The 20737-nt window shown below is 37.0% G+C and overlaps 1 protein-coding gene across 1 annotated transcript in view; it reads left to right on the top strand.

The window, feature by feature from the left end:
* LOC143490939 (uncharacterized) overlaps positions 1 to 10313 on the top strand; it is a 40716-nt gene extending 30403 nt beyond the window's left edge. Inside the window, exons 31-67 of the mRNA XM_076989525.1 lie at positions 263 to 324; positions 414 to 514; positions 604 to 676; positions 774 to 928; positions 1039 to 1160; positions 1463 to 1524; positions 1614 to 1714; positions 1804 to 1876; positions 1974 to 2128; positions 2239 to 2360; positions 2663 to 2724; positions 2814 to 2914; positions 3004 to 3076; positions 3174 to 3328; positions 3439 to 3560; positions 3863 to 3924; positions 4014 to 4114; positions 4202 to 4274; positions 4372 to 4526; positions 4637 to 4758; positions 5061 to 5122; positions 5212 to 5312; positions 5402 to 5474; positions 5574 to 5728; positions 5820 to 5941; positions 6181 to 6242; positions 6325 to 6416; positions 6563 to 6629; positions 6941 to 7119; positions 7555 to 7676; positions 7861 to 7922; positions 8068 to 8205; positions 8381 to 8553; positions 8736 to 8857; positions 9168 to 9223; positions 9335 to 9524; positions 9749 to 10313. Coding sequence (XP_076845640.1) covers positions 263 to 324; positions 414 to 514; positions 604 to 676; positions 774 to 928; positions 1039 to 1160; positions 1463 to 1524; positions 1614 to 1714; positions 1804 to 1876; positions 1974 to 2128; positions 2239 to 2360; positions 2663 to 2724; positions 2814 to 2914; positions 3004 to 3076; positions 3174 to 3328; positions 3439 to 3560; positions 3863 to 3924; positions 4014 to 4114; positions 4202 to 4274; positions 4372 to 4526; positions 4637 to 4758; positions 5061 to 5122; positions 5212 to 5312; positions 5402 to 5474; positions 5574 to 5728; positions 5820 to 5941; positions 6181 to 6242; positions 6325 to 6416; positions 6563 to 6629; positions 6941 to 7119; positions 7555 to 7676; positions 7861 to 7922; positions 8068 to 8205; positions 8381 to 8553; positions 8736 to 8857; positions 9168 to 9223; positions 9335 to 9524; positions 9749 to 9844 — 3924 coding nt within the window. The 3' untranslated portion in view covers positions 9845 to 10313. The remainder of the gene's footprint in view (positions 1 to 262; positions 325 to 413; positions 515 to 603; positions 677 to 773; positions 929 to 1038; positions 1161 to 1462; positions 1525 to 1613; positions 1715 to 1803; positions 1877 to 1973; positions 2129 to 2238; positions 2361 to 2662; positions 2725 to 2813; positions 2915 to 3003; positions 3077 to 3173; positions 3329 to 3438; positions 3561 to 3862; positions 3925 to 4013; positions 4115 to 4201; positions 4275 to 4371; positions 4527 to 4636; positions 4759 to 5060; positions 5123 to 5211; positions 5313 to 5401; positions 5475 to 5573; positions 5729 to 5819; positions 5942 to 6180; positions 6243 to 6324; positions 6417 to 6562; positions 6630 to 6940; positions 7120 to 7554; positions 7677 to 7860; positions 7923 to 8067; positions 8206 to 8380; positions 8554 to 8735; positions 8858 to 9167; positions 9224 to 9334; positions 9525 to 9748) is intronic.
* Positions 10314 to 20737: the final 10424 nt, after the last annotated feature.

Below are 20737 nucleotides of genomic sequence, written 5' to 3'. Positions count from 1 at the left end.
CTTGATAAGTATATTACATTGTGCATGATAAATGTTTTTGACAGGATTACAAATTCTAACATCAGACACACGTGGACTTATTTTTATGGAAATTAATTTCACCTTTGGAAAACTTGGGTTTAATATACTTTTACCAAGTACAATAAGTGGAAAATGATTTTAGTTTTACTTTGTAATCTGAATGGGATTTCAAAAACAATGTAAACATTGAGAAATGTCATTCATATATTCTTTAGAACTCACAGTCTGTATTTATCTTCAGCTAAACACACTTCTGAATGAACCTCTTGCACAACCAATTGAACCACAAAGCTCTGCCTTCATGTAAGTTTATTTTATCTTCAGACATTTCTTTTCATAATAATTAGAAATACAGCTTTTATAGTAAATATTTTGCTTTTTTGTTTTGATAGGAGTTCAGCAAATGTCATTAATGGTAACATGCAGTACTACTTCCAAGATGGAGATACCAAAATCCCACTCAGCTTCCTCAATGAACTCAATGCACTTAGTGGTATGTTATCGATCCTTATCTGGAGTAACAACTAATTTCTCATTCAAACATACATTTTAATAATGGTACATAAATGTTAATGTTTGCAGCCTTATCTACAACAATTCCTCCAACATCTACAAGCAGTCTGGTGACGACCCCTGTAACAACTGCCTATAAAATGTACGTTTAATTTTTGGTATTTCTTTTTTGCAAATGACATGTTCATTTTGAATAATTCTTGAAGAAATCATCACATGGTGTTTTTTTTCCCCTTTAGACCTGGTTCAGCTGTGGTCAATGCCAGTCTTGTGTTCAAATCCTCCTCACCAGTTCCTACTGAAGGTTTGGTCCTCAATGCTACAAGACGTCTGCTCAGCTCTCGATTCACAAACATCACAGATTCTGTGAAAGTGCTAAATGTGACCTATGAGAGTAAGTTCCACGTACCTTTCAAGAATATTACTACAGCTATATTTTTAACATCATTACTTCATGAAGTCTTTAGGTCGATAACTGACAATGAAATTTTCCTCACTTTACAGAAATAACAGATACATCCTATGTAGTCAGCTTTACATTCAGCCTCACCAATATCAGCATTCCAGATAATGTAACTGTTGGAAACAACACATACAACCAGGTTCAGAATACCATCAACAAAGTGGTAAGGATATATAATTTTCACTCTAACCAAGAATATTCCTCTTGATAAGTATATTACATTGTGCATGATAAATGTTTTTGACAGGATTACAAATTCTAACATCAGACACACGTGGACTTATTTTTATGGAAATTAATTTCACCTTTGGAAAACTTGGGTTTAATATACTTTTACCAAGTACAATAAGTGGAAAATGATTTTAGTTTTACTTTGTAATCTGAATGGGATTTCAAAAACAATGTAAACATTGAGAAATGTCATTCATATATTCTTTAGAACTCACAGTCTGTATTTATCTTCAGCTAAACACACTTCTGAATGAACCTCTTGCACAACCAATTGAACCACAAAGCTCTGCCTTCATGTAAGTTTATTTTATCTTCAGACATTTCTTTTCATAATAATTAGAAATACAGCTTTTATAGTAAATATTTTGCTTTTTTGTTTTGATAGGAGTTCAGCAAATGTCATTAATGGTAACATGCAGTACTACTTCCAAGATGGAGATACCAAAATCCCACTCAGCTTCCTCAATGAACTCAATGCACTTAGTGGTATGTTATCGATCCTTATCTGGAGTAACAACTAATTTCTCATTCATACATACATTTTAATAATGGTACATAAATGTTAATGTTTGCAGCCTTATCTACAACAATTCCTCCAACATCTACAAGCAGTCTGGTGACGACCCCTGTAACAACTGCCTATAAAATGTACGTTTAATTTTTGGTATTTCTTTTTTGCAAATGACATGTTCATTTTGAATAATTCTTGAAGAAATCATCACATGGTGTTTTTTTTCCCCTTTAGACCTGGTTCAGCTGTGGTCAATGCCAGTCTTGTGTTCAAATCCTCCTCACCAGTTCCTACTGAAGGTTTGGTCCTCAATGCTACAAGACGTCTGCTCAGCTCTCGATTCACAAACATCACAGATTCTGTGAAAGTGCTAAATGTGACCTATGAGAGTAAGTTCCACGTACCTTTCAAGAATATTACTACAGCTATACTTTTAACATCATTACTTCATGAAGTCTTTAGGTCGATAACTGACAATGAAATTTTCCTCACTTTACAGAAATAACAGATACATCCTATGTAGTCAGCTTTACATTCAGCCTCACCAATATCAGCATTCCAGATAATGTAACTGTTGGAAACAACACATACAACCAGGTTCAGAATACCATCAACAAAGTGGTAAGGATATATAATTTTCACTCTAACCAAGAATATTCCTCTTGATAAGTATATTACATTGTGCATGATAAATGTTTTTGACAGGATTACAAATTCTAACATCAGACACACGTGGACTTATTTTTATGGAAATTAATTTCACCTTTGGAAAACTTGGGTTTAATATACTTTTACCAAGTACAATAAGTGGAAAATGATTTTAGTTTTACTTTGTAATCTGAATGGGATTTCAAAAACAATGTAAACATTGAGAAATGTCATTCATATATTCTTTAGAACTCACAGTCTGTATTTATCTTCAGCTAAACACACTTCTGAATGAACCTCTTGCACAACCAATTGAACCACAAAGCTCTGCCTTCATGTAAGTTTATTTTATCTTCAGACATTTCTTTTCATAATAATTAGAAATACAGCTTTTATAGTAAATATTTTGCTTTTTTGTTTTGATAGGAGTTCAGCAAATGTCATTAATGGTAACATGCAGTACTACTTCCAAGATGGAGATACCAAAATCCCACTCAGCTTCCTCAATGAACTCAATGCACTTAGTGGTATGTTATCGATCCTTATCTGGAGTAACAACTAATTTCTCATTCAAACATACATTTTAATAATGGTACATAAATGTTAATGTTTGCAGCCTTATCTACAACAATTCCTCCAACATCTACAAGCAGTCTGGTGACGACCCCTGTAACAACTGCCTATAAAATGTACGTTTAATTTTTGGTATTTCTTTTTTGCAAATGACATGTTCATTTTGAATAATTCTTGAAGAAATCATCACATGGTGTTTTTTTTCCCCTTTAGACCTGGTTCAGCTGTGGTCAATGCCAGTCTTGTGTTCAAATCCTCCTCACCAGTTCCTACTGAAGGTTTGGTCCTCAATGCTACAAGACGTCTGCTCAGCTCTCGATTCACAAACATCACAGATTCTGTGAAAGTGCTAAATGTGACCTATGAGAGTAAGTTCCACGTACCTTTCAAGAATATTACTACAGCTATATTTTTAACATCATTACTTCATGAAGTCTTTAGGTCGATAACTGACAATGAAATTTTCCTCACTTTACAGAAATAACAGATACATCCTATGTAGTCAGCTTTACATTCAGCCTCACCAATATCAGCATTCCAGATAATGTAACTGTTGGAAACAACACATACAACCAGGTTCAGAATACCATCAACAAAGTGGTAAGGATATATAATTTTCACTCTAACCAAGAATATTCCTCTTGATAAGTATATTACATTGTGCATGATAAATGTTTTTGACAGGATTACAAATTCTAACATCAGACACACGTGGACTTATTTTTATGGAAATTAATTTCACCTTTGGAAAACTTGGGTTTAATATACTTTTACCAAGTACAATAAGTGGAAAATGATTTTAGTTTTACTTTGTAATCTGAATGGGATTTCAAAAACAATGTAAACATTGAGAAATGTCATTCATATATTCTTTAGAACTCACAGTCTGTATTTATCTTCAGCTAAACACACTTCTGAATGAACCTCTTGCACAACCAATTGAACCACAAAGCTCTGCCTTCATGTAAGTTTATTTTATCTTCAGACATTTCTTTTCATAATAATTAGAAATACAGCTTTTATAGTAAATATTTTGCTTTTTTGTTTTGATAGGAGTTCAGCAAATGTCATTAATGGTAACATGCAGTACTACTTCCAAGATGGAGATACCAAAATCCCACTCAGCTTCCTCAATGAACTCAATGCACTTAGTGGTATGTTATCGATCCTTATCTGGAGTAACAACTAATTTCTCATTCATACATACATTTAATAATGGTACATAAATGTTAATGTTGCAGTCTTATCTACAACAATTCCTCCAACATCTGCAAGCAGTCTGGTGACGACCTCTTTAACAACTGCCTATAAAATGTACGTTTAATTTTTGGTATTTCTTTTTTGCAAATGACATGTTCATTTTGAATAATTCTTGAAGAAATCATCACATGGTGTTTTTTTTCCCCTTTAGACCTGGTTCAGCTGTGGTCAATGCCAGTCTTGTGTTCAAATCCTCCTCACCAGTTCCTACTGAAGGTTTGGTCCTCAATGCTACAAGACGTCTGCTCAGCTCTCGATTCACAAACATCACAGATTCTGTGAAAGTGCTAAATGTGACCTATGAGAGTAAGTTCCACGTACCTTTCAAGAATATTACTACAGCTATATTTTTAACATCATTACTTCATGAAGTCTTTAGGTCGATAACTGACAATGAAATTTTCCTCACTTTACAGAAATAACACATACATTCTATGTAGTCAGCTTTACATTCAGCCTCACCAATATCAGCATTCCAGATAATGTAACTGTTGGAAACAACACATACAACCAGGTTCAGAATACCATCAACAAAGTGGTAAGGATATATAATTTTCACTCTAACCAAGAATATTCCTCTTGATAAGTATATTACATTGTGCATGATAAATGTTTTTGACAGGATTACAAATTCTAACATCAGACACACGTGGACTTATTTTTATGGAAATTAATTTCACCTTTGGAAAACTTGGGTTTAATATACTTTTACCAAGTACAATAAGTGGAAAATGATTTTAGTTTTACTTTGTAATCTGAATGGGATTTCAAAAACAATGTAAACATTGAGAAATGTCATTCATATATTCTTTAGAACTCACAGTCTGTATTTATCTTCAGCTAAACACACTTCTGAATGAACCTCTTGCACAACCAATTGAACCACAAAGCTCTGCCTTCATGTAAGTTTATTTTATCTTCAGACATTTCTTTTCATAATAATTAGAAATACAGCTTTTATAGTAAATATTTTGCTTTTTTGTTTTGATAGGAGTTCAGCAAATGTCATTAATGGTAACATGCAGTACTACTTCCAAGATGGAGATACCAAAATCCCACTCAGCTTCCTCAATGAACTCAATGCACTTAGTGGTATGTTATCGATCCTTATCTGGAGTAACAACTAATTTCTCATTCATACATACATTTTAATAATGGTACATAAATGTTAATGTTTGCAGCCTTATCTACAACAATTCCTCCAACATCTACAAACAGTCTGGGAGTGACCCCTGTAACAACTCCCTTTAAAATGTATGTGTAATTTGTGGTATTTCTTTTTTGCAAATGACATGTTCATTTTGAACATTTCTTGAATAAATTATCACATGGTGGTTTGTTTTTCCCCTTTAGACCTGGTTCAGCTGTGGTCAACGCCAGTCTTGTGTTCAATTCCTCGTCACCCGTTCCTACTGAAGGTTTGGTCCTCAATGCTACAAGACGTCTGATCAATTCTCGATTCGCAAACATCACCGATTCTGTGAAAGTGCAAAATGTGACCTATAAGAGTACGTTTTACTAATTCCACAATAGTGCTACAACTGTACACTGACTACTTGCATCCCCATGAAATCTACAGACATTTGCTTTGCTCCCCAGAAATTTCAAACACATCCTATGTCATCATCTTCAAGTTCAGTCTCAGTAACATCAGCATGCCAAGCAGCCCTGAACTGATGAACTCCACCTACAGCCAAGTGCAGACCTCCATCAACAATGCTGTGAGTGTGCATTACAATCTGCTTAATAGGACAGATTCTTCCCAGGATACACAATTAGTTCATAGTACCTCCACAGTAATTATTAAAATAAACCTCTGAGGTAGATGTTCAGTTTTGCCAGTAAAAATACATTGTTAATCAATCAATTTAAATTTAAATGGTAAATGTTTGCCAGCATAAAGCATGGTCTTTTTAATTTTCAGTTTTGTCATGACTAAATAATTTGTTTTTCTCCACAGCTAAACTCTATGTTAAATGATCCCAGTTCTGAACCACTTCAACCCCATATTAATAACTTCACGTAAGTTTACATCTGAGTTCTATTAGAATTTACATTATGCATTTACAGAGAAAGCGGTGTCTAACTTTATGTTTTTTGGTAGGAGGTCATCAAATCAGATTGAAGGGAACATGGTGTACCAATTCCAAGATGGAGACAGAAGACCTGAAACCTACCTCAAAGAGCTCCAGAGTGGTATGTACTGAAATAATATTGTGTTTCTCCAGAATTTATGTTCTTGTTTTTTTTCATACCGAAACATAAAAAAAACATAAAACATAAAGAAAAAATGTGCATTTTTATACGCATAAGTGCAAATGCACCTTCCATATCCAACACAGCCCTCCAGAGCACGATCACTCTTGGTACAACAACTGCAGCTGCTCAGCCCACCACATCTCAAACTCTGTAAGTACTCCATTTACATATGCCAAAGAACTCCTTTTATAATTATATAACTGTAATAACTAGATAAATATTATTGTCTGTAATGTAGACTTTGAAATGCAACTGTGTTCTTTGTCACCATTTCATTTCACAAATTATACATACAATTTTATTCTCTGTATATTTTAGTAATCATAACCTCTCCGGCTTTAGATTGGGATTTATATTGGTGTGGTTTTTAAAAACATGCTGACTTTACCTAGTGAAGCTCAGGTTCATTTTTGCAAATGACGTGTCCATTTTGAATATTGAATATTTCTGTTCTGCTTCAGGTTGGGAACAGTACTGATTTATATTCACTTGGTGTTTAAGAAATTGACAAGTCTACCTAGTGAGGCTCAGGTTCTCGCTGCTGCCAATGCTCTGCTGGACCAAAGTCTCAGAGCAAAGCGCGATATTACAACCCTAAAGCTAAACACCCCTGTCAGCATCCAGAACATTACCTACCTGCGTGAGTCTCTTGCCTGATTATTCTCTCCAGTGTTGTAAATGTACAAAACATCAGTGATCCTAAATATATCTTGTGTATGTTATTTGTGGGCATCCTAAATATTCTTTGCCATGATAACAACCTCCAACATCTATTGCATTATAAAATGTCTGAACATTTCAGCATTTGTGAGGTCTGCAAACATGACAGCGTGTAAAAATCTATGTTCTAATCTCTGTTTTTATTAATATCTCAACACAAAGACATCGTAAAAACGTGGTTCAAAACATTTTATGTAATTGAACTCTGGCCCTTTAAATTTTGGCCATTGTAGGAGTTATGAACCAATAAATAGAGGTTTAAAAACATGCCTACATTTGATTTGTACATTTGTGTGTCACTAAGATTTTCACCTGCCTCTCCCTCAAGTGATTGTGATCTTTCCACCTCCTTTAGAAATTGGTCCCAACTCATACAGCATCGGCTTTGCATTCAAGATCAGTGATGCACCTATGTCTACAAATATTCAATTGAGAAATGAAACATATGTTTTAATTAACAAAGCCATCAATAGCTTGGTAAGTGTCAGCTATGTTTCTACTCTGTATTACACTTATCTGTGCTTTGGGTCCCCAAATTATTTACTGAGAAAAAGTTTTTTGTTTTTCAACATTTCTTCACATTTTCAAAATAAAAATGTTGTTTACAAATTAGGTCATGTAATTAACATGCACTATTCTGATTAACACGTAATATTCTCAGCTGGGCACAATACTGAACAGTCCAAATGCTACACCATTTGCATTAACACAAGCTAATTTCACGTAAGTAATGAGACACTATTTGCATTGAATCCTTATACAGATTCCTCCTGTAGATTACAATTTTTTAAATTAACACAGAAATGAGGAAGGAAATAAACTGTATATGTTAGTTAATATTAATTTAATTTGTCTCCATGTCCTCCAGTGGAAATGACACAGTGATTGTGGCTGATACAGAATATGTCTATGAGCAGGGAGATATCAACTCCCCAAGTGGATTTCTTGCTCTAATACTTCAAATTAGTGGTCTGGCATCCACTTCAGCTCCTACCACAACTCAGGCGTAAGTGTACTAATGCCAAAGTAATTAAGTAATGAATTTGTATGCTTTTACCTATGACCTCTAAAGTCTCAGTATCCCATTAACTAGTACACAGGTAATTAAAATGAACTACTACATGTTTTCTATAAATTTTCTATATTTCAGTCATAAAGTCTTATTTTCTCTTCTGCTTCAGGTTAGGGCCTGCACTGATTTATATTAGTGTGGTGTTTAAGAACTGCACACACATACCAAGTGAGACTGAGTTTCTTACTGCATGTGCTCTGCTGAATCCAAATGTCACAATCACAGCAAATAAAATCCAAAACCTAAACAACCCTGTGATCATCCAGAATGCCACCTTGCGCAGTGAGTCTCTGTCCTGATAACATTCATATATAGTAAAGTGAAGAAAATGTTACAGTTCCTGATTGTTATGTGTAGTTTATTTGAGTTTGTTATAAATATACTTTACCAAATAACCTCAAACAACTAATGCATTATCAGAGGTGTGAACATCTCAGCATACAATGCCTCCACATCTCTTTTAGAAATTGACAATACCTCATTCAGCATCGACTTTGGATTCAAGCTCGATAAAGTGCCCATGGCTACAAAATCTGGACTGGACAAAGAAACGTATGATGGACTTCAACAAACTACCAACAACATGGTGAGAGTTTATGTTCTGAGTTTATATACCCTAAATTATTTTTAAAAATTCAAATGTAAAAAAAATTGACTTAAATCTTTCCATTTACAAAAATAAATAAATAAATAAATAAAAATAATTAAAAAATAAAAATAATTAAAATATTGCTTACAATTTACGTAATTAACATTTATTGTTCTCAACATTTATTATTTATTTTTATACTAGTTTATTATACCAACTCTACTATTTTTATGTCCTGAAATTTGTCCTAAAACTTTGGTTCTAAAATAAAAATACTGAATGAATGAAACTTTACCCTAATTTTCAGATGAATGCTATACTGACAAAGAATCTAAATTTTAACTTCCCGCCAGCTAACATTACGTAAGTGATGCATCTTTTGAAATTAATTCTGCCAAAAGACACTTCCAGAAAATGAAGAATGGTTTCGATACTTTGATGATTCAGTTGAATTGGTTTGTCTATTTCTTGCAGGTTTAATGAAACCGTCATTTTTGCTAATGCAGAGTATGTCTATGCCCCGGGTTTAATCGACTTAAGTGACTTTATTGCTGAAATACTTAAAATCAGTAGTCAGGCACCTGGTGGAGCATGGTGGGTTCTGGGCATCATTATCCCCTGTGCTATAGCCATCATTCTTGTACCATGTTGGATTCTACTGTGTGTAAGTACAACTGAAGCTACTTTAAAGTATGTTTCTGCAATGTACTGTTAGCACTAATATATATATATATATATATATATATATATATATATATATATATTGTAGAAGAAATATGAAATAGATGGAATCATTACTATAATTACTTTTATAATTTATGACTTAAGAAAACAGTAGTTCTAAATCACATCTCTCTCTCTCTCTCTGTGCTTTTCTGTATTTATCAGTGTATACTGTGTGGTTGCTGTGCTGCTCTAAGGAGGCGCTACAACAGAAGACGATCCTATAATGTGCAGTACTCAACACGGAATGGACTCTTTTGAAATGAAACTAGGGGCAAAATCTTTTTAAATGTGCTCCAAAGAATCACATTTGTTTAATAAAATATTTTAAATATATTTATATGTTAATATCTATGAATATTTATTACATCTATTTATACATTACAATATATTTTACCTTTATTTGTTGTTATTTATCCATTTTAGCTGATATAATTTTCAGAACTTAATTTCAATTAAAAGTAACATGTTAAATTGTTACACATCACTTAACTGAATATATATGCAATGTACTGCATATATATAAGTGGGCTGACAATGTAAAAAGAACGTCAAAATGTAAAGAGATCAAATGAGAAAACTGGACCACTTGGTCTTTGGTCTTTTCGCTATTTTTTTCAGTATTTGTGGCTACCTTCATTGTGAGGTGAGCCTAGCACTCTATATTAAATTAATTAAGAAAATAAATTTATTGTTAATGTTTTTTGTTTTTATGTAAGAGTCAGTTTGTAAAAATAAAGATCATCTTGCTAAACAACCCGTCTTGATTCAGTGTGTGGCTCTCCAAGCATTCACAGGAGAAACCAGCAAGACATTGGAATGCCAGTGTAACAATTTGTTCATAACTAAAAAACTTAGTTTCAAGGTTCGACCATTTTACTTCCCTTTCACTTTGATATTATAGTCATTATCAGTATTTGTGGCCAATTGCATAAGTGTGGAGGAAATTGTGTTATTCTGATTACTGTGAACAGTATGACTCAGTACATGTTATTCTGATAATAAGAGAATTGTGAACAGTGTGATTCAGTATGAAATCGTGTGCTTGTGTGTATGTGTGTATTGTAGAGTGTGACTATACACTCAGCTCACGAGACAAGACATGATATTGGGTTCACGAGAATGAGACGAGACGAGATTTTAAGAAAACTAAAATGACAAATTACATGACTGGACAACAGATTTTTATTTAACCGAATTACATATGCATTTTGAAATGTTTTATTATAACTTAACAAGCATGAACTTTTAATAAACTTCTTCCTCTACAAATTGAAATTAAAATAAAATTTTATAAAAGTTAAAATAAGATAAATAAAACTAAATATTTCTCCTTTTTTCAAGTGCAAACAATATTATGTGCAAAACAAAAAGTTATTCTCTGTCAATACAGAGTGCAAATAGTGCAAACAGAGCCTGACTAAGTGTAACTACACTGCCATGTTCTTTTAAAAGAAAATTAGCATCCCCGCACTGCTCGATATCCTTTGCTGTCTCAACTTGCCAAACCATGCCTTTCTGTCCCTGCTACCTCTGAGACATGTTGATTTGAGTACTGAGCTGTGATGGTGCTAAAAATGTCTCTGCATCATACACCGCGGTGTACAGCATTATTTTCATACAATGTTTGTATTTGGTCTGTGTCTTACCAGTCACTCTCTTGCCATTTATCATTTCCACCGGGTACCCAAAATGCTGCCAAACAAACGATTTGAAAGTGGCGGGTGCATCTTCAATAGTAATACCTGTATTTTCTGACATCATTCTGGCTGCCTGCTCGATCACAAATCCCGCTAGACAGATTTTTGACGAGAAATATCGCCAAGTTACATCTCGCAAGATCTCGTCACACCCATAGTGTATTGTGACCTATGTTAGAGGAATGCGCAGAGGTAGAAAACACTGTTATCTGCCTTCACCCGCTGACACATCAGCCATTTCTACGAGCTATTTCTATGCTAAAACAGGAAAACTACTGTCAGGAGAGAATGCACATATAAGGCCAGAGCTTTTGTGTGTGAAAATGTGGCTGAAGATTAGAAGAGCAAGACCATGTAAACACTCAAAATGGAGTTGATGATGAGGGAGCCTCATTAATAGAGGCTTCTATAATTTTACTTGGAATGTGGGTCATATTGGCCTATCTCACTTCTTAATTGCGATGTGAAGATTTTGGCAAAAATGCTTGCACAACGTATGGAAAAGGTAATGGCAGAGGTAATTTCCCCCGAACAAACAGGTTTTATTTTGGGACGTCGGTCCTTTTTTAATGTGCGACATCTTTTAAATATTTTATACACACCATCATCTAATACTGTACCGGAGGTGGTTATTTCTTTGGATCTGAAAATGGCATTGGACATGGTAGAATGGGGTTTTCTGTTTGAGTGTTTGAGGAGATTTGGGTTTGGCCCTAATTTTAGAGAGTGGATTGAGCTTTTGTATTTCAGTCCTAAAGCATCTGTAGTAATCAATAGAAATCACTCAGAGTTTTTTCCATTGACAAGAGGAACCCGACAGGGATCACCAATCAGTCCTCTTCTGTTTGCTTTGGCTATAGAGCCTCTTTCTATTGTGCTTAAGTCAAAGCCAGAAATATGTGGGATTCACAGAGGCGGGCTGACCCACAACTTGTCCTTATATGCAGATGACTTATTATTATATATCTCAGACCCTATTCATAGTCTACCACATGTGTTGAAAATTTTGCAAACATTTGGTGTCTTCTCTGGCTATAAGTTGAATTTTACTAAAAGTGAGTGCTTCCCGATAAATGCCAAGGCTCACTCTCTTCAGGATTCTGACGTACCATTCTCTATGTCCAGGGATGGGTTCAAGTATTTATGGATTATTTTGACTCCAACTTTTTCAGAACTGCTGGGTAAAAATTTCACCCCGTTGGTGGATAGACTAAAGTCTGATTTTCAGAAATGGACTGCCATTAATTTAACATTGGTTGGTTGTTACGGAACGGCTCTGGACCCTTCCCTGTGGGCGTGCCGCTGCGTTGTCTGCGTGTCGTTATGTCCATGTTTGTACTTCCGTGGGTGTGGGTTGTTTGTGAGCGTGTTCGTTTGTTACACCTGTGCCTTGTCTCGAGGTCATGTGGGTCTGTGTAATTCACCTATTTAATGTGCGTTCGCCCGGTGTCTAGTGCTCGTCTTTGTCTAAAGTTTATGCCTGTGCAAGCCTCCACAATTTGCGTGCTTGCACCATCTGTGCTGGGCTTTGCATTTTTGTATTCATTAAATGTTCAGTGTGCACCACAAGACGTTCGTCGTGCCTCCTCCTTGCTCCTACACCCCAGCGTCACATTGGTAGAATTAACTGTATAAAAATGAATGTTCTTCCGAGATTTCTTTATCTTTTCCAGTGTCTTCCAATTTGTTTGCCGAAATCATTTTTTCAGTCTATTGACAGGTGTATTACATCCTTTATATGGTCAGGTATAATTCCCAAAATACAGAAAACATTTCTTCAAAAATTGATAAATTTAAAAATTGATAAACAAACTCCAGCTGGTTCAGAATGCAGCAGTGCGAGTTTTAACGAAAACTAAAAAATTTGATCACATTAGTCCTGTACTATCATCTTTACATTGACTAGTTAGATTCTGTATTGACTATAAAATACTTTTATTACCATATAAAACACTGCATGGCTTAGCTCCAGAGTATCTTAGTGAACTTATTGATCATTACAACCCAGCACGTTCACTTCGTTCGCAGGACGCAGGGTTATTAACTGTTCCTAGGATCAAAAAGATCACAGCAGGTGGAAGAGCCTTTTCTTTTAAAGCTCCACAACTGTGGAATAATCTTCCTGCCTTTATTCGAGACTCAGACACAGTCTCAATGTTTAAAACTCGACTAAAGACTTATCTGTTTAGTTTGGCCTTTGAATAATCTGTTACATATTTACCACATCACATATCTTTCTTCTCCGAGGTTCACCTGGGGAGTAACACTGCAGTCGGAGCCTACAATTCCAGTATCGTCACTCCAACATGGAATGAAAACCTGGCGTTCATCACAAGACATTTACATTGACAATATCAACACCCAGAACTTTCATTCTAGTTACCTTATACTTAGCCTGATTGTGTGATTTGTTTGTGATTTGTGTATTCGTCTGTATAATTTGTTTTTGTGTAATTTGTGTGTTAACGGGCCGCCCAGTGGAGGATGGGTTCCCTTTTGAGTCTTGGTCCCCCCAAGGTTTCTTCCTATTCCCCACCATCTAGGGAGTTTTTCCTTGCCACTGTCGCCTTTGGCTTGCTCATTAGGGATTTGGACCCATAGTATTGTTAATCTTGTAAATCCTGTAAAGCGCTTTGTGACAACATGTGTTGTGAAAAGCGCTATACAAATATATTTAATTTGATTCAAAAACATCGCTCAGATGGAGGATTGGGATTGCCAAATTTACAAATACAAGGTTGCCAACTCTCACGCATTGAGCGTGAGACACACGCATTTGACCGTCTTCACACGCTCACACGCCACACATCCTATTTCTCACACCGAAAAAAAAAAGTAATTTATTTACCTCTGATTCATATGTATGATTCAATGAGTTACTAGTTCACTCTGGTGCCAACCACTGGCGAGCGATATAATGCTTAATTTGTGTCCATTTTAATTTGTGGGCATCCAATTTGTGGCCACCCACCCCCCACCTCCCTGAAAAGTTGGCAACCCTGCAAATATATTATTGGGCGGCTAATTGCCAGAAAATACTACACTGTAAAAGAAGAAAAAAAAAAACGGTATTTTACACAGCAAGAGCTGATACATGTAAGTATAATCTTCATAATAATATGACATGAATAGTAATAATAATAATATTCTGTGTGTCTTTCATGTTATTATTTATCAACAAATTAGCCTACTTTATAACTAACTCTAGCAAGCTAAGCTAGCTAACATTACCTAACTACCTAAGCTAACTAACATTACCATATGTAGTGCCTGTGTGTATGTGTGTGCGTGTGTGTGTATTATTTACAGTTGTGCTCAAAGGTTTACATACCCCAGCAGAATTTTTGCTTTCTTGGCCTTTTCTCAAAGAATATTAATGATAACACACAAACCTTTTTTTCCACTTATGGTTAGTGGTTGGGTGAAGCCATTTATTGTCCAACCACTTTCTCTTTTTTAATTATAATGACAACCAAAAACATCTAAATGACCCTGATCAAAAGTTTACATACCCTGGTGATTTTGGCCTGATAACATGCACAGAAGGTGACACAAATGGGTTTGAATGGCTACTAAAGGTAATGAAATGAAATGAAATGTGCCATATTTTGTCAATTGTGATTTTTACACCCCAATCGAAATTTGTCCTCCGCTTTTAACCCATCTGTGCAGTCAGAACACACAAACACACACACTAGTGATTACTAGGGGGCTGTGGATCACACGTGCCCAGAGCGGTGGGCAGCCCTAGCCCGGCGCCCGGAATATCCTCACTTGTGACCTGTTTGCTTGTAATCAGTGTGTGTGCATAAAAGCTGAGTGAGTTTCTGGCATCCAGACAGACTCTTGCCTCTTTCATCCAGCCACTGATGTTTCTGGATTGTGAGTCATGGGGAAAGCAAAAGAATCGTCAATGGATCTACGGGTAAAGGTAGTTGAACTGTATAAAAAATAGGAAAGGGATACAAAAAGATATCCAAGGAATTGACAATGCCAGTCAGCAGTGTTCAAACTGTGATAAACAAATGGAAAATCAGGGGCTCTGTAAAAACCAAACCACGGTCAGGTAGACCAACAAAAATTTTGGCCACAACTGCCAGGAAAATTGTTTGGGATGCAAAGAATAACCCACAAATAACATCAGCTGAAAGGACTCCAGGACTCTCTGAAAACTACCGGTGTGGCTGTTTCAAGATGCACAGTAAGGAGGCACCTGAAGAAAAATGGGCTGCATGGTCGAGTGGCCAGAAGAAAGCCATTACTGCGCAAATGCCACAATGTATCTCGTCTACAATACGCCAAACAACACAGAGACAAGCCCCAAAACTTCTAGAACAATGTCATTTGGAGTGATGAGACCAAAATTGAACTTTTTGGCCATAACCATAAACATTACATTTGGATAGGTGTCAACAAGGCTTATGATGAAAGGAACACCATTCCTACTGTAAAGTATGGAGGTGAATCGCTGTTGTTTTGGGGATGTGTGAGCTACAAAGGCACAGGAAACTTGGTCAAAGTTGAATGCAGCACATTATCAGCAAATACTGAAAGCAAATTTGCACTCATCAGCCCGGAAGCTGCGCATGGGATGCACTTGGACTTTCCAACATGACAACAATCCAAAACACAAGGTCAAGTCGATGTGTCATTGGCTACAACAGAACAGAAGTGAAGGTTCTGGAGTGGCCATCTCAGTCTCCTGACCTCAATATCATTGAGTCACTCTGGGGAGATCTCAAGCATGCAGTTCATGCAAGACAGCCCAGGAATTTACAGGAACTGGAGGCTTTTTGCCAAGAAGAATGGGCAGCTTTGCCATCTGAGAAAATAAAGAGCCTCATCCACAACTACCACAAAAGACTTCAAGCTGTCATTGATGTTAGAGGGGGCAATACACGGTATTAAGAACTGGGGTATGTAAACTTTTGATCAGGGTCATTTGGATGTTTCTGGTTGTCATTATAATTTAAAAAGAGAAAACACAGTGGTTGGACAATAAATGGCTTCACCCAACCACTAACCATGAGTCGAAAAAAGGTTTGTGTGTTATCATTAATAGAGCTCCTAGAGAAGCGAAAAATTTCACAGGGCTTGGTAAGGTCCATGTAGCCCACTCCCCTGCTGTGAAGGGATTAACGCCCATTGTCTTGGTAATGCGGTGGAAGCGGCTCACCCCAAGCTCATACGCCTGCCAAAGCACAAGCTGGCTCACCCCCAAGCTCATATGACCAAAACACCAAACGTGATACTTCACGAAAAAGTTGAAGTTACAAGCAGACTGTTACCGATCCTACAACAAACGGCGGAAAATTTGTAGACTCGTGTTTCAAAAGTTACAATTCAATCGCACGTAGAGACGACAGTTTCTCTAATGAGTCCCGTCAAACAATAAAAATAAATAAAATTGTTTGAATCTTGCTCTTTGTATATTTCATATACTATACTATATAATATTTGTTGTAATCAAACACTTTCTGTTTCCGCGTTTGAATTCGCGTTTGAAAAGCTAAGAAATTATATGGCGCAATTAGCTTGATGCTAATGTTATATAGGAAATCCCATATCATTGCTAGCGAAAATTAGCATGGTCGCATTGCGTCACTGCTAAATGTTGTGATCTAAACAGCAGGCTGGAAAAGGAGAGGAAAGGACAGGAAAACAAATTCATGTGCTCTCTATCTATCTATCTATCTATCTATCTATCTATCTATCTATCTATCTATCTATCTATATTTGTGTTAGAAGCATTTGATAGAAGCATTTGTGTCTCTGCTTGTTTGTGATCTAAACAGCAGGCTTGAATCTTGCTCTTTGTACATTTCTTATACTACCTCTCTATCTATCTATCTATCTATCTATATTTGTGTTAGAAGTATTTGATAGAAGCATTTGTGTTTCTGCTTGTTTGTGATCTAAACAGCGGGCTTGAATCTTGCTCTTTGTACATTTCTTATACTACATCTCTATCTATCTATCTATCTATCTATCTATCTATCTATCTATCTATCTATCTATATTTGTGTTAGAAGCATTTGATAGAAGCATTTGTGTTTCTGCTTGTTTGTGATCTAAACAGCAGGCTTGAATCTTGCTCTTTGTACATTTCTTATACTACCTCTCTATCTATCTATCTATCTATCTATCTATCTATCTATCTATATTTGTGTTAGAAGCATTTGTCTTTCTGCTTGTTTGTGATCTGCTTGTTTGACTTTCTGGGTGCAGAGACTTTCTGGGTGAGGCTGCTGCCTCAGTCTTGCTCTGTGAATTAACATAATAAAGGGTGATGTTTGGCTTTGCTAATTGTTGGCAAGAAGGAGGGGTGATGTCCTGAGAATTCAGGATTCTCAGGAGCTCTAGTGTTAAAAAAGACGTCGCTAAAACTTTCATTCTGGCTTTTCAGTGGACGTCTTTTGAACGTCTGACAAAGTGTCTTTGCTCGTGCTGGGAAATACTGAAATGGACCTTGAAAGTGACATACAAGTGTTTGAATTCCACAAGGTGTATGAACCCTGCAAACATGACTTTGTTCATCGTGCTGAAGCGCGGCGCACGCGAGGTCGTGCACCTCTCGAATTTTGTAACTTCGCGCGCGCCGCGCCTCAGCGCAATGAACAAAGTCATGTTTGTGCAGGGTTCAATTCAAGTGCTTGTACCAATATTTCCCAGCACGTTAAACTTAATTAAGTTAAATATTTATAGGCCTACATATACTCGAAATGATTCGAAATATTGCGCTTTTAATCACATTATTTAATGGTTGTTTATTTTCAAAACGCCCAATCTTAACGTCTTCACGTTCTCTCGTGTTTCATCCTGGAATTACAAGAGGCTCGTATTTGTTAATGTAATACAAGAAAACTGTTCAGTCAGACAGATATTTGTTGTGAAACGAAGTAGTTATAATTTCAACATTTTCAAGTACTTTAGCCTAAATTGCAGCACTTTTCAAACCTGAAACACACTGAAACACAAAGCAGCATTAAAATTCGTCAGGTAAGTGTTCATTCCCCTGTTTTGAGGGGTGTTTCTTTTATACTACCACATATAGTTTCGGACAACACTGCAAAGCGGAAAGTATAAAGCCTCCACCGCTCGCTGAGGTGCGCGTAGAGTCGAGCGCTATGGTCACTCAACCAGGCTTTAGCGCCCTTCGTTGAAATGTTCCAAAAGCACCGCTTGCAAACGGGCTTGTTCATGTCCTTCGGTTTTCCGCTGCTTCGAATCCAACAGCACTGCGTTTGCTTTAGCTGCCATATTAGCATTACAAACTGTCCTGTGCATTACGGCAGCTTGGGTGGGTCAAACGAAAGCGCATTTTATGTAAAAAGAATCGATACTTAAGGGAAACGAGTATTGTACCGTTTCAGAATGTTCAGTATCGATACTTTTTTTGACAACACTAGTAAGAATTGAAAGAAAACAATTCTGTACAATACAGTACAATAGTGAAAAAAATAATTGGGATTAGGTGAACCATACAGAGAAAAGAGGAGGAGAGAAAAGAGAGTCAGTGTTCATGGTCAGCCACTGGTCAGTGTTCATCCACACCGTCCCCTCAAAAGCCCTCAATGTCTAAAATACAGTAAAAACTGAGGGACAGACAGTGGTGAGGAGACGGGTGAGGCCATGACTGCAGGCCTACCTCGTCCAACCTCTTGGTAACATGCCTGCGTGTGTGTGTTTCTATGTGTGGGGAGTGGAGGTGGGGTGGGAATATGCAGGTCCAGAAGAAATGGTCCTCTGGAAGAGGTGCCTTACACAATCAACGACTACAACAGCCTAAAATGTGGTGTCCACACACACACAGGGTGTATACACCCTCACACACATACACCCACACACATTCCTCCCATATATTCAGCCTCACACACATACACCCACACACCTTCATCCCATATGTGCAACACACTCATATATGTACCCACACATACACATACACACTTATATACACCCACATACAATCTCCCTCAGTCTCCCCAAGAGGAGGCCAGGGTTTTTTGTTCTCCATCTGAGTCAATGAATCCACATAGTTCACACCATCACCCACTCCCCATCTACCTATAAATGGCTGCATGTACATAACAAAGAGTGGCCTAATGGGATGCAAATGTTCCCAGAACAACTGCCCCCTGGTGGAGGCCACATAAAAAAGTGTGGTGGGAGCCCTAGTGTGTTAAGTACAGTAGTGAAGTAGTTCTACTTCGTTACTATACAACTCTGCTGAGCGCTCTACCCAAGTGATTGCCTCTCTGTGTACTGACCTCTGTTCTCCTCCTAAACCTTTTTCTCCGCATATCCCTACTGTACCTTCTGTACCTACTGTACCTTCTGTCTTCCTGGCGTGACCCTGGACCGTCCTGACATAGAGTGCGGCACCCCTATTTATCAAGCTCTGAGCAGAGTTTCGCAACAGTCTAAGTGCTGTGTATTCTCACTGTTGATAAAAGCGGATTTCCTCCGCATTTGGATCCTCGTCTTCCTGGGTAATACATTACACAAGGCAGCATTCATTTCTTCTCAGTAACTGGCATAAAGTTATTTTGGCCAACAAGATTATTCGCTGACATGGTTGGCTACTACTTGTCCTCTGTTTCCAGTGATCATGTTGCATCTCATGTCTTTGCTTGTTACATAGACTATTAGGTTTATAAAAACCTTGTTTTTGTAAAGACTTTTGGGAAGTAAATCCTATCACATGACATGACATTTATGTATAAATGTATTATTTTTCATTTTTACTAAATTTTACTAAATTATTTATTTTTCAGGATTCCCGCGGGGTCTTAAAAAGTCTTAAAATGTCTGAAATTCAAAACTTTAAATTTAAGGCCTTAAAAGACTTAAAAACAGCCAGATTTTCATCCAAGGTCTTAAATTTAATTTAGTCAGGTCTTAAAATTTTACCTTAGTTAATTTTAGAGAAGTCTAGTTTAAAGTCAGTACTGTGTCGTTTGTATTTGTGCGTGGCTACAGGTGTTGGTATGTAGCGACTACTACTCCTCGCAGCAAATTCCCTAACAGACAGGCACTTGGCCACTCAGGGAGTTTTAGCCCTTTAAGTGACACTGGGGGAGCGGCGCCTGCGCGCGCCAGGGGAGGGGGAGAAAACAGTGCTATTGTTTGAGTTGCGTGGAAAATAAAGTTTCCATCCTCGAGATTTTCTGGATTAAGCAGTTTCTGCCTCGTTTCCCGAACCCACTTCAGTGGTGACCCCGACGTCTATTCGGACGATTCCAAAGTATTTGCGTCATGTCGGCGAACGCAGTAGCGCTTAAATTACCGGAGTTTTGGGAGCAGCATGCCGCCGTTTGGTTTGCTCAAGCCGAGGCTCAGTTCGCCATCTGGAAAATCACAAATCACGGAGGACGACACGATGAATTATTATGTCGTCGCGGTACTGAACAATGGCACCACCTCCAGAGTGGTGAGTTTTCTTCAAGACCCTCCG

Source organism: Brachyhypopomus gauderio, unplaced genomic scaffold (genome assembly GCF_052324685.1).
Source record: "Brachyhypopomus gauderio isolate BG-103 unplaced genomic scaffold, BGAUD_0.2 sc68, whole genome shotgun sequence".
NCBI classification, from domain to species: domain Eukaryota; kingdom Metazoa; phylum Chordata; class Actinopteri; order Gymnotiformes; family Hypopomidae; genus Brachyhypopomus; species Brachyhypopomus gauderio.
Note: the sequence above shows the minus strand (reverse complement) of the source record. Positions and strands in the feature narration are given on the sequence as shown.